This window comes from Lasiodiplodia theobromae, assembly GCF_012971845.1.
Source record: "Lasiodiplodia theobromae strain AM2As chromosome Unknown scaffold_4, whole genome shotgun sequence".
NCBI classification, from domain to species: domain Eukaryota; kingdom Fungi; phylum Ascomycota; class Dothideomycetes; order Botryosphaeriales; family Botryosphaeriaceae; genus Lasiodiplodia; species Lasiodiplodia theobromae.
Genome location: NW_023336530.1, coordinates 790,927 through 805,558, shown reverse-complemented (window position 1 = coordinate 805,558; position 14,632 = coordinate 790,927). Strand labels below are relative to the sequence as shown.

Here is a 14,632-nt window from a genome sequence, read left to right as displayed (position 1 = left end):
ACGCAGAGCGGTAGTAGCGACCGTCACAAGATGCGCTTGGCGATGGCCGTTGGTCGCTCTGCAACCCTGTGCGTCGTCGATCGTCCAGGATGGCTGTGTTCGGGCCATGCCTGGCCACGCTGGCTTGGCGTGGCAGCCTCGAGATTCACATGGCGGCTCCAGACAGGGCGACTCATCGAAAAGCGGCTGGTATTCTCGGCCGGCCTTCAGCTGATTCAGCTGAGGCCCGAGTGCGCGCGTGCAACGGTGGTCTCAGACAGACGAGGTGGAGCCCCCAGCCTTTATCTCGCTACGTGACGGCGCAGCAGCGCGAGCAGCAGTATTTGAGAAGAAATCGGGAGCATGCTTTTTGGAGGTGGGCGGAGCACAGGAATAGACGGATGCATGGATGGCTGTGCGCAGAACAGCGGGGGTGGGGCACAGGCCACGGCGTGCACAGCTATTTTTACAACCTCTCAGCCTTGACCGCTGCGCGCGATTGGCTCCAACCCCGGCAGATCGATGCCGTGCGCCTGGTCGTCGCCTGCCGGTCGGCCGCCGCACTGGACCCCAAGCCGGCGAAGCAACATCACCAACTGGTCGGCTCCGGGCGGGCGTCAGCACCGACGCCCAAGCCTGGAGCCCGCAAAGTTGTAGGTCTGGTAGTTTATTTCGGTCGTGGCCTGCTTCCGCGCGGCGCCTGTCTTATACGTGCCCCAAGCCAATCCACTAAGCCACGCGTAGTCTGCCCTCAGCCTCCATCAACCAGCGATATACACGCTGCTTCCCCCCAATCACCACGGGCTACCGTACTCTAATTTTGCATCCTCTCACGTACGCTCCGTCGGGAGCTTGAGAGTTTCCCGCCAACCGCCACAATGACCTCCACACCCATATCCGTCGACGACGCCTCCATGGCCTCGGGCACGCAGACGCCACTCTCATCTCATCCCTCTAAGAAATTTCGCGTCTCTCGCTCCGGCTCGAAGCGACGCGTAGCCATCTGCAGCATCCGGCGGCGACCTGACTCTGTCTTTAGCCGCCGAGGAACAGACACCCCGGTCCAGATTGTTGCTCCGTTTTCCGACTCTCTTCCCCAGACTCCTTTGGAGGTTCCCGTGTCCAGGTATTCGTCAAAGAGGTGGATAATGGGCCGGTCAAAGCAGCCAGAGCTCCGCGGCTGCGTCCTTCGAGCCGTCCCCAAAGCAGCACAGGCTCCCGCCCTGCCGTCACCAATCGCCGCTGCTCCTGGCTCTCCCTTCACTTACCGCTCTCCCTCCAATCCCCTCAGCCATGCACATGTCGACGCAACCATGGCCACATCACCAAACGAGGAGATCCTGAGCAACATTGGACAGTCTCCTGCACCGACACCGTCACCGCCGTACTTCCCAAGTGTCTCGCCGAGCTTGCCGCCGAAGAAGGGTAGGAAGGAAAGAAAGAGCGAGGGAGATGCGGGGTATATTGGCGTCTGGAAGGACGGGAAAGCTCATTGGGAGGCCGAGGTGGCATCGATGCCTCCCGTGCCACATCTCCCGAACACGGCCATCGTCGAGTTGGATTCGAGACCCATCAGGCTAGAGACTCCTGTGCGCGAGCTGCCCTCGATGCAGAAGGATAAGAGGCCCAGGATCCAGGTGATTATCCCCAACGACCTCCGCAACCGCGCTCCTCATGCGCGACCTCCTTTTGTGTCACAGGCAGTGCAACACTCGAGTGCTGGTGAAATCATATCATCGCGCGATGTCTCCCCGCCCTTGGCCAACGACATGATTCAAGTACGCAACTCGGCCGTGTCACCGATAGCACACCAGATCTTGACGCATCGCCAACAGACGGTGCCGGTTTATCTGGAGCAGGTCGACGAGGTGCCCGTCGTGACGAAGCACCCTTCCATCTCGAGCTCGTCCGGAATGTCTACTTCGGAAATCGACGACTCGAAATCATCCGTCTACACCAAGAGCAACAGGACATCATGGACTAGCATCGACGACAACCTGGAGCCCGGTCTTCGGCAGAACCTGAACCTAGCAGGACTCACGGCGAGCAAGGCCTACTCGATCGTTTCCCCCACCGAAGCAGGAATTTTCGATGACGCAACGCCTATCCATTCCACCAGCAGCCAACCAAGAAGTCCGGTTTCCAAACAGAACAGCTTACGTAAGGACAAGCCTCTCCCTCCAGACCCTCAGGCCCCAAGCATCCAGCAGACGGTTGCCAAACTCCGGAACAGCGCTAGCACACCGACGCTTGCCACGCGAAACTCAATTGCAAGCAGGAGAAATACGCGTCGTAACCAGCGCGTCACTTCACTTCCGGCGCGTGGCTTGGCAACGGGAAACGGATCGGTTCCCCACAGTGATCCTCCAAGCCCAACGCTCAGCGAGGCTGAGACGGCGTTGGAAGAGCACCTATCATGCATCCTCGAGAATTCGTGGGATGACGTGCCGAGCGATCATGGATTGGGCTCCTCGCGGATTCCCTCGACCCCTGCACCCGTTCCTCCACGCAAGTCGTCGCGACGCAAGAGAGTCGTGTCGCTGCCTGTTGGAAGCTCGGCGAATCACATCGCCGCGCAACAAGTAAGACCTCTTTCTCTTAAGACGTCCTCTACTTCTTCTTCTGTGCGATCTCACGGCAGCAACGCGCGGGGGCCGCGTCAGCCCTTAAGCTTAACCATTGAAGTCCCAAGTGCTGACCTTGATAAGCATAACCAGAGGACCAACAACACCACCAGCAAATCGCGGCATAGGCATAAGAGGTCCCATGCACGCCGCGTGCCACCACCTAGGGTCATTGCACCCGATGCCGCCGAGCATGTAATCCTGGGCATCTTCGAGAGGATTGATGCTCTCAAGGACCTCTTCTCTTTGGCCCGCGTAAACCGCGGCTTCTACCGCGTCTTCAAGCGCCACGAGCTGCGCCTTATACGCACCGTCCTGCAGAACGAGTGCCCGCCAGCATGGGAGCACCGCGAGTCGACCCCGCCGTACGACGGCGAGGATGGCGCCGAGCAGGAGCAGCAGCGAAAGCAGCAGCAGCACCTGCAGGTGCCGAATCTGGAAAGCGCGCATCCGGAGCCCGAGCACACGGCCACGACCTTCTACCGGCACCACATGCGCGACGCGCGCATCATCGGCGCGCTCAAGTCGCTGGTGCTGACGCGATGCCAGTCGTTCCTGCGGCCGGAGACGGTCATGGCCCTGGCCAGCAGCAGCGCCGCCCGCGCCGCCCGCATCGACAAGGCCTTCTGGCGCATCTGGACCTTCTGCACCATCTTTGGCTGCGGAAAGGGGCGCGAGGATGACATCGTCGGCCAGATGGACTGGCTCCGCGGCGGTCCGCTCGTGCACCAGACCAGCATCCGCGCCACCATCATGACCAGCGACTCGTTCGACGCGAGCAGCGCCCTCCTGAATGCTTCGGAGCACTTCGCCAAGGGAAATGGCTCCAAAGGCCTCTCGGCCGAGGAGCTGTACGACATGACGGAGATCTGGACGTGCATGGGTGTGCTGATCTCGGCTTTGGAGGGCCGCACCGAGCAGGCCCGGGAGTTTGGTGTGTTTGAGATGACGGATGTTCGCGGTGGAGACATTGATGGCGAGGAGAAGATGCTCCGTAAGTGCTTGCCATCTCTATTCCACTTTCTCTTGTACTGACCATCTTCAAGAGGAGTGGATCTACTATGTTTCTACTCTCGGTCTCTCTGTTGTTCTGGAGCTGGCCAACGCTACCACCAAGACGGAGCCAGATGCCTTCGTCCTCGCTCTTGAGAATGGCTGGATGGATTGGACCCCGCCTCAGCACAACGGCTCTCGCCGAACGTTCCTGAAGGAAGCCGTCGCCCGCGTCTACGAGGAGAAGATTGCCGCCATGGCCGCCACGACTCCTCAAGAGGATGATACCGCGGTGACGAGGCAAGTCCAGGCCCAGCGCATGGCCGCCCACAAGGCTGAGATCCAAATGCGCCGCCGCACCGGCGACTACGCTCTGGTCCGGATGAGCATGGAGCGGCCGATGAGCGAGTGGGAAGGTGTCTTCAACAGGCTGGATAACTCCTCGTCGTCGAACGAGAGCATCGCCGCGCCGCAGCCGCGCCGCCACGTCTCCACCTCTTCGAGCATCATGGCTAGCGCTCCTACACCCTGCCCCGCCGCTCCTGGTCCTTCTGTTGGCCGCTCGCAAAGCGAGCTGATCGCCTTGCCTCCCATGCCTGAACACACTACGGTTGCTTCGTCCGTTGCCGCCGCTCGGCACACCTCCCTGCCAGTGCCCCCGACTTATGTGCACCATCAGCAGATGCAAGAGCGCATGAATGCCGGCGGCCGTCGTGGCAGCCAGCAGAACCCGCTGCTCCAGACGCTCGCGCACGCCAAGCAGTACGACTACGGCGTCTCCGCCTCGCCAACCGAGCAGCACCCGGCCCTGCGCTCCACCCCGTCTTCGTCTTCTTTCCGCGGCTCCGAGACGAGCAGCAGGCGCGGCAGCACCGACAGCGGCGTGAGCCCGGTCCCGGCCAGCAGCGGGAGGCTGTTCTCCGAGGAGGCTGTGCACCCGGCCTTCCGCAACGCCGCCGCGAGGCCGCAGCAGCACCACAGCCCCGTCTCCCAGTCGCGCCAGCAGCAGCAACAGCAGCAGCAGCAGCAGCAGCTACCGCACTCGTCGAACTCCAGCGTGAGCTCGATGAGCGCGACGGCCCCCTCACCCAACGTGACCTTCCACCAGGGCCTGCCGCCTAGCTATAGCTACGCCCAGCAGCAGCAGCAGCAGCAGCAGCAGCAGCAGCAGCAGCAGCAACAGCAACAAGCCGTCAAGCACAGCCAAAACACGCGCTATTACTCCCAACACCACCACAACTACCACCAGCAGCAGCACCCACCCGCGCACCCAGCCTACCCTTACTCCGCCCACCGCCACGGCTCCATCGCTTCACAACCTCCCCCGCCTCCATCGTCCTACCAGCAATTCCAATACCAACAGCAACAGCAACAACAACAGGCACACCAGCGCCACCACTCGTTGCCCGCTAGCTACTCCGCATCGTCATCTGCAATTAATGGCGACCCCCTCCCCGCGCACCGCCACCGCGTCTCGACGCAGCACCCGTTCCAGCAGGAGATCCTGTCGCCGCAGCGCGCCGACCCGGCGGCCAACTCGGCCGACAAGGCCATCTTCCGCATCGTCGAGATGGGCTTCACTGCGGACGAGGCGAAGATGGCGCTGAGGCGGACGGATGCGGGGGATGGGTTGAGGGTGGATCGGGCGGTGGAGTTTTTGTTGAGTAGGATTTGATTGTTTATTACCATCAGTTTGAGGAAGAAGGGAGAGAGATTTCGGGACGACGGTTTTTTTTATTTGATTGAGGTTAATTAAGATGGACTGTCGCTTTTAGAGATGGGGTTTCTTTGTTTTAATTTCGGATCAGGGTGGTGGCTTTTTTTGTTCGTTTTCGATTTTTTTTTTTGCGTTTGGCGATTATTGATACCCTCATTCTGATAGCCTTTTTTATTATTTCTTCTTGTTTCGGAAGCGGAAGTTGCAAAGCGGATGGATTGTCGAGGACGAGATACTATACCCTGCTTATCTCTCTTTTGTTTTTTTCTCTAGTCATCTGGTGGGAGATATCACTGGTCTACAAACGTTTGTTGGGAAATGGTAGACTGTTTAGTGCTCTGAAGTGGTTCCAGATCATGAAATGATAAGTGGATTTTAATTTGTTCAATGAGAAGACGATGAGCGTTGCAAGAGAGACGATTATAGTGAATGTGTTGTAGCATACTTGAGCGGTTGAGTGTCAACCAGCAATACCTCCTTTGTTGTTACTTCTTCCAGCAAGATCCAGACGGTACCCAGGGTATTCATCTAGAACCTCCTCCGGTGATCCTATTGAATTTACTTCAGAACAAGTAACTCTTCAACGTCTAGAAGGTGTAGAAGAGTGATTACGTAATTGAATGTAGCAGCACGTGAAACACCAACGAGATGATCGCTTATCTCGGCTTAAATTGTTACCCCGCGAGCAGAGTCAACAAGCCTCTCTCGATCTTCCGCGATCATCTCATGCCTCGTTTTCGGCGGTCTCGAGGGGGCTGTGCCACGTGTAAGAGGAGAAAACGCAAATGTGATGAGACCCGGCCGTCATGTATGGCCTGCCAAGCAAAAGGAATAGCGTGCGATGGCTACGATATCCAGCTTCGATGGGATCGCGACACTGCCTCTCCATCTCATCATGCCGAGGCCAGGGTCTCGGCTCACTATAGCCGTCCTCAATTGGAGGCTACCCCTCCCTCTGGAGATATTGTGGAGAGCACTCAGACAACGCCCGACGATACATCTCCAATTGCACTTGATCCATATCCAGATCATATGCTGGAAGAAAGTACCCCTGCAGACGTCAGCGAAGAAGATCTTCTTGCTTGCCAAAAATGTCAGTCTTTCCGTCCCGAAAAGAATCATGGCGAGCTGGTGCACTGACGATAGTCGTCAAGTCTTCGAGAACGGCGTCTACCAAATCTACTCCACGACAACCCACGAGTGGATCAAGCCCCTCCTAGTCGAAAAGGCAAAGCAGTCGACCGCACTCTTCGTGGTCTGCGCGACCATCCAAATCTGCTTCGACGACGACGGCCTCTCCCTGCGCTTCCACCACCAGTTCGAGCGCGCCCTGCGCACCTTCCAGGCCGAACTATCCGCGTGCAACGGCGTCATCAGAAGCAGCACTTTCGGCGCCGGGTTGCTGCTCTGCACCCTTTCCGTAGGCAATCCGTTCCGAATAAGGCAGTTTGGGCTGAAGCGCTGACAGCCCCACGCCTCGATGATCAGCTCCTCCAAGGCCTGCGATGGACCTCCCACATCCTCTGCATGGCCGACCTGTACAACCTGCACGGCGCTCTCGACACCACCGTCGACTCTGACCCGTACACCCACCACTGCCTCGAAGTCATGGGCATCATGGACCTCCCGGGCTTCGTCCTGGGCCGCACGACGACGCATCTCGGCTTTTGGCGGCGTTTCCGCAGCGCCCAGCAGCGGCAGCGGCAGCAGCGGGGGGATAAGGAGGGCACGGAAGTAGAAGGAGAGGAAAATGACGGCATCGAGCCCGTCTCGGGCCTGCCCCGCTCGCTCCTCGACCTCTTCGCCCGCGCCGACGAGCCCGGCGCCGAGACGCGGTTCTGGCTCTGGCCTGGCGGCGGCGGCGAGACCGATGGCGAGTTCGTGCAGGCGCAGCTGTGGGACGCGTGGCGGTATGCGGGGATACTTGACCACAGGCGGCGGTGGCGAGGACGGTCGGCAGGTGCTGCGCGTGAGGATGCTTCTGGGGCTGGGGTCATCGTCATTCCGAGCACGGAGCGGCTATTATTTCGGCTGCTGAGCTGCCTCGAAGCGGTGCGGCTGGGCCTGGAGCAGCCGGAGTGCGGGCACCTGCTCGTCGGCAACGGCACGTTTTATCCGTTCGTCATGGCCAGCTTGGAGTTTGGGGTCTTGGACCAGCGGCCGGCTTGGAGGCTGGCGCTGGATCGGTTTTGCGACAAGTTCCTCAGGCCCGACCGCAGTCGCAATGTTCGGGTTCTGCTGGAGGCGATTGGGGATGCGCGGAGGCGGGGAGACGAGGCTTTTGATGCGGATACGGCTATGAGGGCTCAGGGGGTGGAGATAGCTCTATTCTGAACAAAAACAAATCGAGTTATATATCGAAGCTCGGGGAGGAAAAAAAGGTTGAGTTGGCTTCAAAACTTTGCCATGAGCCATAGCTTCACTCCCTCGTCGGATTCTACCATCGGATCTATCAAATGGGACGTTTTTACAACCTTGAACCCGTTCTTCTCGTAGAACGGAACGTTGTTTTCATCCGTGCACTCAAGGTAGATTGGCTCGCCTGGAGGACAAAGGCCAACAAGATGCTTCAACATCCGAGAGCCCAGACTCATCCTCTGATACGACGGATCCACCGCAACAACCTCTATGTACCATGCAGGTCTCTTCGCAATCTCTTGTACTGCCCTTTTACCGCTTTCGTGGTTGGTCATCATGATGTCAACCCGCTGCGAGAGTCAGCTTGAGCGCACATCTTGGAAGTCAATCACGAACCCTCATATTGCCGCCATCATCATGAACTGGCCAAAGATAATCTAGAGCACCCAGGCGGAGCCTTGAAGAAAGCGACGAAAAATATCGTAGCCAACCTGTTGAAGGTGGACGAATAAAGCCCACTGAAGGGAAGCATATCGCGCTTTTCTCGCGCTCGTCTCCCTCATGTCTCGAATCCATGGCGATATATATTTCCTCTTCCGTCAAAGTCCTTTCCACCCTTCTTTGTTGCCATGACATGGACTGAGGAGTCAGTGTACTCCATGGTGTTGCATTTGGGCGAAGCCATCGTATGAGTGGGTCTTCGGAGAAGCTGCTCGGGGTTCAGTCGCGGTTTTGTTGACGTGGTGAGGGAGATGATTTACGCTCGTGATATGGTTCTTGCCACTGCAGCTATTGACTTGTTGTCACCTGGACCATTTGTCAGCTTCAACATTGATAGATGAAAACCTTAGTCTGCCCTCGGTTGCTTACCCCCACGGAACCGTACTATCTCGAAACCCTTGGATTGTGCCATTGGGACTGCGATAGCCCAAACAGAATACCGAAACTTATCAATATATCTACATTCCAATCTTTAATCTTCGGCCCGCGTGGCAGTCTAAGAAAGACCCCTCAGTGGGTCCACAGACAAGGTTTCGGACTCGTCTCAATTAAACCAGTGTACGCGCCGGCGCATACAGTTTCTCTTTCAGGTTAGTGCAAAGTGGCTACCCCACACATCTGCAGCGTGGGCCACCCCGGGACCAGCGCCAAACGCTCATTGAAGCAAGGCCGCACAACAAGAAAGCGTCTTATCGGCCTGTCACACAGCTCGGCAGGTCGTTATGGCGTTTAGCCACGCTCAGTGTCTCAACCGACCTCGATCTACAGCTGATTGATAGCATCCGCCTCAATGGCGGAGGGGATATAATTTCGCCAATCGCCCTCAAGTCTTTGAGTGATGATTACTGGCAAGAGTCGAGATCCAGCTTCCATTGCTTAGTGCCTTCTTCATTTCGCTACTTTGGCAATCTAAGGTTGAAGCCTGCCGCCCCACAGTTGGCAACACCAACGACGCCATGTCTCCCGTCGGAACCCGCGGAGACCGCGCGCCCGGTGATGTTCTCCTGATCCATGGTAGGGACTTTCTGTTGACGCACAGTCTGCATGACGGCAGCTAATTCACGCCCTCCCAGAACACGCGGACGAATCGCACAGTTTTGTGTACTTTCCTGTTCCTTCGGACGATCCCAACGACCCTCTTGTGCGTGGAAATCGCTCTCGTTTGCCGCGCAGAGTAAACCACTGATACGCTGAATACCAGAACTGGAGCTTGTGGCGCAAGACGCTGAACTATGGGCTGGTGTCTGCGCAGAGCGTTGCCGTCTTCACGGCGTAAGTCCGAATCACCATCTTCTCCATCAACACGCAGCTGAGACGCGCACAGTTTATCGACTCAGACAAGCTTTTGGCAGCAGATGTCGCCCGATATGGGCCTCAGTTTCGAGCAGCTCAACAACGCCCAATCGGCAAATCTGGCTGGCTTGGCGGTGGGATGTATCTTCTTCATCCCTTTGACCAAGAAGTATGGCCGTCGCTCGACTTACGTGGTGTCGACCGCAGTCATGGCTGCCGTGTCTTGGTGGTCGACTTACATGGAAACACAGGCGGAACTTATCCTAACGAATCTGTTCTACGGATTGGCAGGTGCGACGAACGAGACTATCGTGCAAGTGACGGTAGGTTGACCCTGAGCGTAATTTGGCAACTCATGTGCGCTGATTCACCACTGTCAGATAGCGGATATGTTTTTCCTCCACCAGAGGGGCACAGCGAATGCTTTTTATCTCACCGCAGTCATGATTGGTAGCTTCTTGACTCCCATGGCGGCAGGTGTTCAAGCCGAGTCTCAGGGGTGGAGAGCTTCATATTTTGCCTTGGCCATTTCTCTGACGATCCTGTTCGTGCTCTTCCTGTTCGGGTACGAAGAGACGAAGTATGTTCCCGTCCTACAAGGCATCCCTACGACCACTTCCGGGGAAACAGAGAGCCCACCGTATAAAAACGACGACACCAAAAACCCTGCCGACACGACCACCCTATCCTTCAACGAATCAACCAGCAACCCATCTACCTCCACCACCCCGCAGCCATCCTCCTACCGCCACCGTCTCCGCTGGACCACGCCCACCTCCGAAAGTCTCTGGAAGACGGCCTACTTCCCAGCGCACGTCCTGCTGCTGCCGCACGTCCTCTTCGCAGCGCTGCAGTACGCAGCGGGCGTCGTGTGGCTGGTGATCCAGGCCTCCATTATCTCCATCGTGTTCTCGGCGCCGCCGTACAACTTCACGTCGGCCGGCATCGGCCTGATGAATCTCGGGCCCTTCGTCGGCAACCTGATCGGCAGCTTTTACACGGGCGTGCTGAGCGACCGCTCCGTGCGCTGGCTGGCCCGCCGCAACGCCGGCGTCTTCGAGCCCGAGATGCGGCTGTACCTGCTGCCGCTGCCCGCGCTGCTGATGGCGGGGGGGATTGTCATGTTTGGCGTGACGGCTGACCGTGTATGAATCCTCATCCTCCCCCCCTATCCCCCCCTTCTGCGTCCCCCGGAGTTCCCCGACGACCCATGAGCTAACCAGAGAGAGCGAACAACAACAGGGCATGCACTGGATCTACCCCTCCCTCGGCGGCGCCTTTTTCGCCTTCGGCCTCGGCGCCATCGGCGACGCCGCCTTCACGCTCGTCATCGACGCGCACCGGCCCCTGACGGCCGACGCCTTCGTCGCCATCACCTTCGTCCGCAACGCCGTCAGCATCCCCATCCCCTTCGCCATCACGCCGTGGCTGGAGAGCGCCGGGCTGACGAACATGTTCGTCACTTGCGGCGTGATTTCGTTGGTGGTGAGTTTGTTGTTCGTGCCGGTGGTGGTGTGGGGGCGGAGGTGGAGGGTCAGGTTGGCGGGGAGGTGTGAGGGGTTGGTGGGGAGGCAGCAGGGGAGTTAGGGGTAGTGGGGGTGGGTTGCTGGGGGTGGGACGGAGGGGGAGGGTGTGGATGGGGCATTGGGATTGGGATTGTACGATGGGGCCGATCTGGGGATATTCGGTTTTATGGAATATGATCTTGAGTGGTCCATTGAGCAGTAGATAGATACGATGTTTCTGTTCAGCTCCTTTGCTATTCTTTACATTTTTCACTGAGCTCCCAGAGGATTCCATCACTTATCGCCCAACGTACACATCCTCCGCCTCCTTTCCCGGAAAATTGGTCAGACGATAGGCATCGATAACAACTTTGTTCTCCCACATAGTCATTACGCCGACTGCCACAATGCTATTCATCCAGTTGTACGGGCTGTCTCCCGGTGCTTCGTACGTCAGGTGCGAGAAATACTCAACTTCGTCTTGCGAGCACGTCGGCTCTTCCTCCCCTGTATCTGGAACTCCTGGACCAAGACTGAATATGCCCTTAGCGTTGACGAGGATGTAGTGGCCGTCGTCTGTGAGCACGGTGTATCGGGCATCGAGTTGGTAAAAGATCTACCGTAAGTCAGCGATAACGATAGGAGTCCCCAAGGAGATATAGCGCTCACTTTCTTCGAGTGCACCCTGATCGCCCAATCGGCTCCACTGTTCTCCAGCACCTTGCCCGTGATTCTCGGCCCTGCCACTGTGCCTCCGGCAATGTTGCCGACGGAACGGGTCAGACCAGTTCCGCGCATGTTCGGCATTTCGTACCCGCTACCCATGTCTGCAATGAGGCGGTACTCGTGTTCCAGGTGAGGGAGACGCATGGGAGGCACCTCCGGAGTGAATGCATTGCCGGGAGACGGGATGTGAGACATGATCGAGTAATTTTGAGGAGCTTTGGGGTCCCCAAAATGGTCGAATTAATCGATGGCGGTTATATAGATCCACCGTATGATCACGGCCAGTGTTGTCGGGCATCAGAAATGTGGGACTGATCTCCAGTTTGTTCGGCGCATACAGCTACCGGTTCAGGCTAGTAAAATCAGCTGTGGCCAATGAGCGTCATTTGCGCTCGTACCTCGTTCACGATAAGGGGACCGACGCCCTTGTCTGATGTGCGAGCGGTTACTTAATTCAGCAAGTCCTCGCGAATCTCTCCAACTACACGTCCATCCAAGCTTCGTCGTACTAAGATCTCCAAGATACACATCTGTACTCACCTCTACCGAATGTAGGATTCCTCGTGTTCAACAGTGCAAGCGATATCATGTGCTCGGTCAGGAAATCAACTCTCTTTGACATGTTTCTGCAAAGCATGCGCAGTTTGATATAACCCATTCAGATGTCAGATAAGTATCTACTAATCCTTGCTCGGCACAACAGCTCCCAGAATCCACCTCTTGTTCACGATATAGTCCAGTGCCGCGGCCCACTTCGGAAACAGCCCAGTATCCAAAATTTCCTTCATGCGCGCATACCTCCTCACATCTTCATCACCACTTTCCGATTTGACCGCCCACCCATCATCCGGCCCATACACCATCCACTTCTTCCCCTCGCCATTGAACCTCTCCCACAGATCCTCCCCGTACGCAAAGCGAACAAAGTCGGCCGCCATCTTCCGCGACAACTCCCTCTGCCCCTCGCTCATCTCCTCTTCCAGATTCCGAAACACGTACAGCAGCTCGATGGCATGGTACGCAAGGCCCTTGAGCGCATTATCCAGCGTCGACACCTGGTCGACGTGATACGCGTACGTGCGCTCCACCCGCGACGCGTGCGCGTGCAAGTACGTCTGGAGCCAGAAGAGAGCGTCGGTCGCCATCGCCTCAAAGCGGCGCTCCAACTCCTCGTGCGAGATTTCTGCCGCGATGCTGTACCGCTGCAACACATCCACCGCATCCTTCTCGTCCATGAAGCCTGAGAAGTGCCCCAGGATGGACGCGTAGTCCTGGTCGTCCAGCGCCCCGCGGAAGATCATGGCCTCGTGCCGCACGTCGCCGATCATATATGACCGCAGCCACGCCGGCGGCGAGACGATGCCGCCGGCTTCAAGCGATGGGGTTTGCGCGTGATACCACCCGTCCGCACACGGATTCGCCGTCGCGCCCATCCCGCCCTCGATCGCGCACGTCGCCGCCGCGACAGCCTCCTGCGGCACCTGGCGCAGGCGCTCCAGCGTCGCCCTGCCATCATCCACCTCCTCGCCAATACCCAGGTGCTCGAGCAGCGCGCGGTACCGCCGCTCATGCCACTTCAGCGGCCACACCGGAATCGTATTCAGCGTGCCGGACATGCTGATAGCGCGCGCAAACGGCGCCGGGTCCCTCGCCCAAACCTGCTGCGCAACGCTCATGCCGCCCGCGCTCTCGCCGAAAATCGTCACGTTATCCGGATCCCCTCCGAACGCGCCGACGTACCGCTGCACCCAGCGCAGCGCCGTCTGCTGGTCCGTCAAACCAAAATTACCCGCGCCGGCGAAGCCGTCGGCGGCGAGGTCGGAGGAGATGGACTGCGAGGCGAGGAAGCCGAAGAGGCCGACGCGGTAGTTGATGCTGACGCCTATGACAGGCGCACCGATAGCGGATGAGAAAGAGATCAGGTTGACCATGTCGTAGCAGGGGTGGGTGGAGGAGCCGAAGAGGAAGGAGCCGCCGTGGATCCAGAGCATGACGGGTAAGGGGCCGGTTGTTGGGGTTGTGGTGGGCGGGGGAGGGAGGACGATGTTGAGGTTGAGGCAGTTTAGCTCGTCCTCCTCGGGGGCTTTGTTGAAGTGCGGGAAAGGCGGGACGGGGACCATGGGGTCGACGTCGCCCGTGGCGTATTCGGGGGGTTGCGGGCAGATGGGGCTGTTGTATTTTTTTTTTTGTTAGTGGCTTCGTTCGGAGGATGGGGGCTTGAGGGTTGTCTTACCCGTGTTGTGTCCCGTCATGGTAGTCGTTGGGTAGGGAAGTGTTTAGGACGGAGCGCGTCCATCGTTTTGTGAGTGTGGCGTATGGGATGCCGCAGAATTGGCGGGTTCCGCTCGGATATACGAGGCCTTTTACCTTTCCAAAGGACGGTATGTCGATGGTTGTGGTGCCGCAGGGGGTCTGAGGAGCCATTCTCGGTGCTGATACTCGATTATGGGATGCGCAGGGAAAAACTGTAGCAGGAACCTGCGCTGGAGAGCTGAAGTGACTCTTATCAACTGCAGTTGTTGGAGACGTGCGAGGAAGAGATATGATATTGAAAGTCCCAGATAGAAGCATCCACAAGCGCAAAATGCTTGGGAGTTACGCACTACGGGGTCCGCGGACACAACAGACGTCCGAAGATAGCTCAATCCTGAAGCCGATGCATGGCGTAAGTCACTCGATATTCCATATCAAGCAGTTGTATGCGCCAATATCTGTCAGCTACACGTAAGTTTTGAAACAATAGATCGGATGACTCAATGCCTGTCTTATCTTCAGTGTCTGTCTCAAGCCACGATTGTGGGGTTCACGGGGCTGTATCTTCCAAGACTTGGTGGTAATCCCCGCATTTCAGACTACCGAGCACGCTATACCCCGTTGAGAAGCTGTACGCGCTCACAGATAAGGCATGAAGCATACCTGGGCACCCAGCGGAGTCC

At 57.8% G+C, this 14,632-nt stretch overlaps 5 protein-coding genes across 5 annotated transcripts; 3 read left to right on the top strand and 2 right to left on the bottom strand.

The window, feature by feature from the left end:
• Window positions 1–857: 857 nt before the first annotated feature.
• Window positions 858–5,271, top strand: LTHEOB_1666 (F-box domain cyclin-containing protein; the record flags this gene model as incomplete). The annotated part of the gene is made up of 3 exons (XM_035510392.1): window positions 858–2,561; window positions 2,688–3,597; window positions 3,650–5,271. 3 exons carry the CDS (start codon window positions 858–860, stop codon window positions 5,269–5,271), a joined length of 4,236 nt encoding a protein of 1,411 aa, XP_035366176.1.
• A 1,074-nt stretch (window positions 5,272–6,345) lies between these two features.
• On the top strand, window positions 6,346–7,647 carry LTHEOB_1665 (uncharacterized protein; the record flags this gene model as incomplete). Its single annotated transcript, XM_035510391.1, has 3 exons — window positions 6,346–6,406; window positions 6,468–6,733; window positions 6,802–7,647. The coding sequence occupies 3 exons, from the start codon at window positions 6,346–6,348 to the stop codon at window positions 7,645–7,647; spliced, it is 1,173 nt and encodes a 390-aa protein (XP_035366175.1).
• A 1,481-nt stretch (window positions 7,648–9,128) lies between these two features.
• On the top strand, window positions 9,129–11,052 carry LTHEOB_1664 (MFS transporter; the record flags this gene model as incomplete). The annotated part of the gene is made up of 6 exons (XM_035510390.1): window positions 9,129–9,186; window positions 9,246–9,313; window positions 9,374–9,444; window positions 9,497–9,788; window positions 9,846–10,610; window positions 10,708–11,052. 6 exons carry the CDS (start codon window positions 9,129–9,131, stop codon window positions 11,050–11,052), a joined length of 1,599 nt encoding a protein of 532 aa, XP_035366174.1.
• A 216-nt stretch (window positions 11,053–11,268) lies between these two features.
• Window positions 11,269–11,891, bottom strand: LTHEOB_1663 (uncharacterized protein; the record flags this gene model as incomplete). Its single annotated transcript, XM_035510389.1, has 2 exons — window positions 11,269–11,586; window positions 11,640–11,891. 2 exons carry the CDS (start codon window positions 11,889–11,891, stop codon window positions 11,269–11,271), a joined length of 570 nt encoding a protein of 189 aa, XP_035366173.1.
• A 485-nt stretch (window positions 11,892–12,376) lies between these two features.
• LTHEOB_1662 (putative acetylcholinesterase) lies at window positions 12,377–14,120 on the bottom strand (the record flags this gene model as incomplete). The annotated part of the gene is made up of 2 exons (XM_035510388.1): window positions 12,377–13,865; window positions 13,930–14,120. The coding sequence occupies 2 exons, from the start codon at window positions 14,118–14,120 to the stop codon at window positions 12,377–12,379; spliced, it is 1,680 nt and encodes a 559-aa protein (XP_035366172.1).
• Window positions 14,121–14,632: the final 512 nt, after the last annotated feature.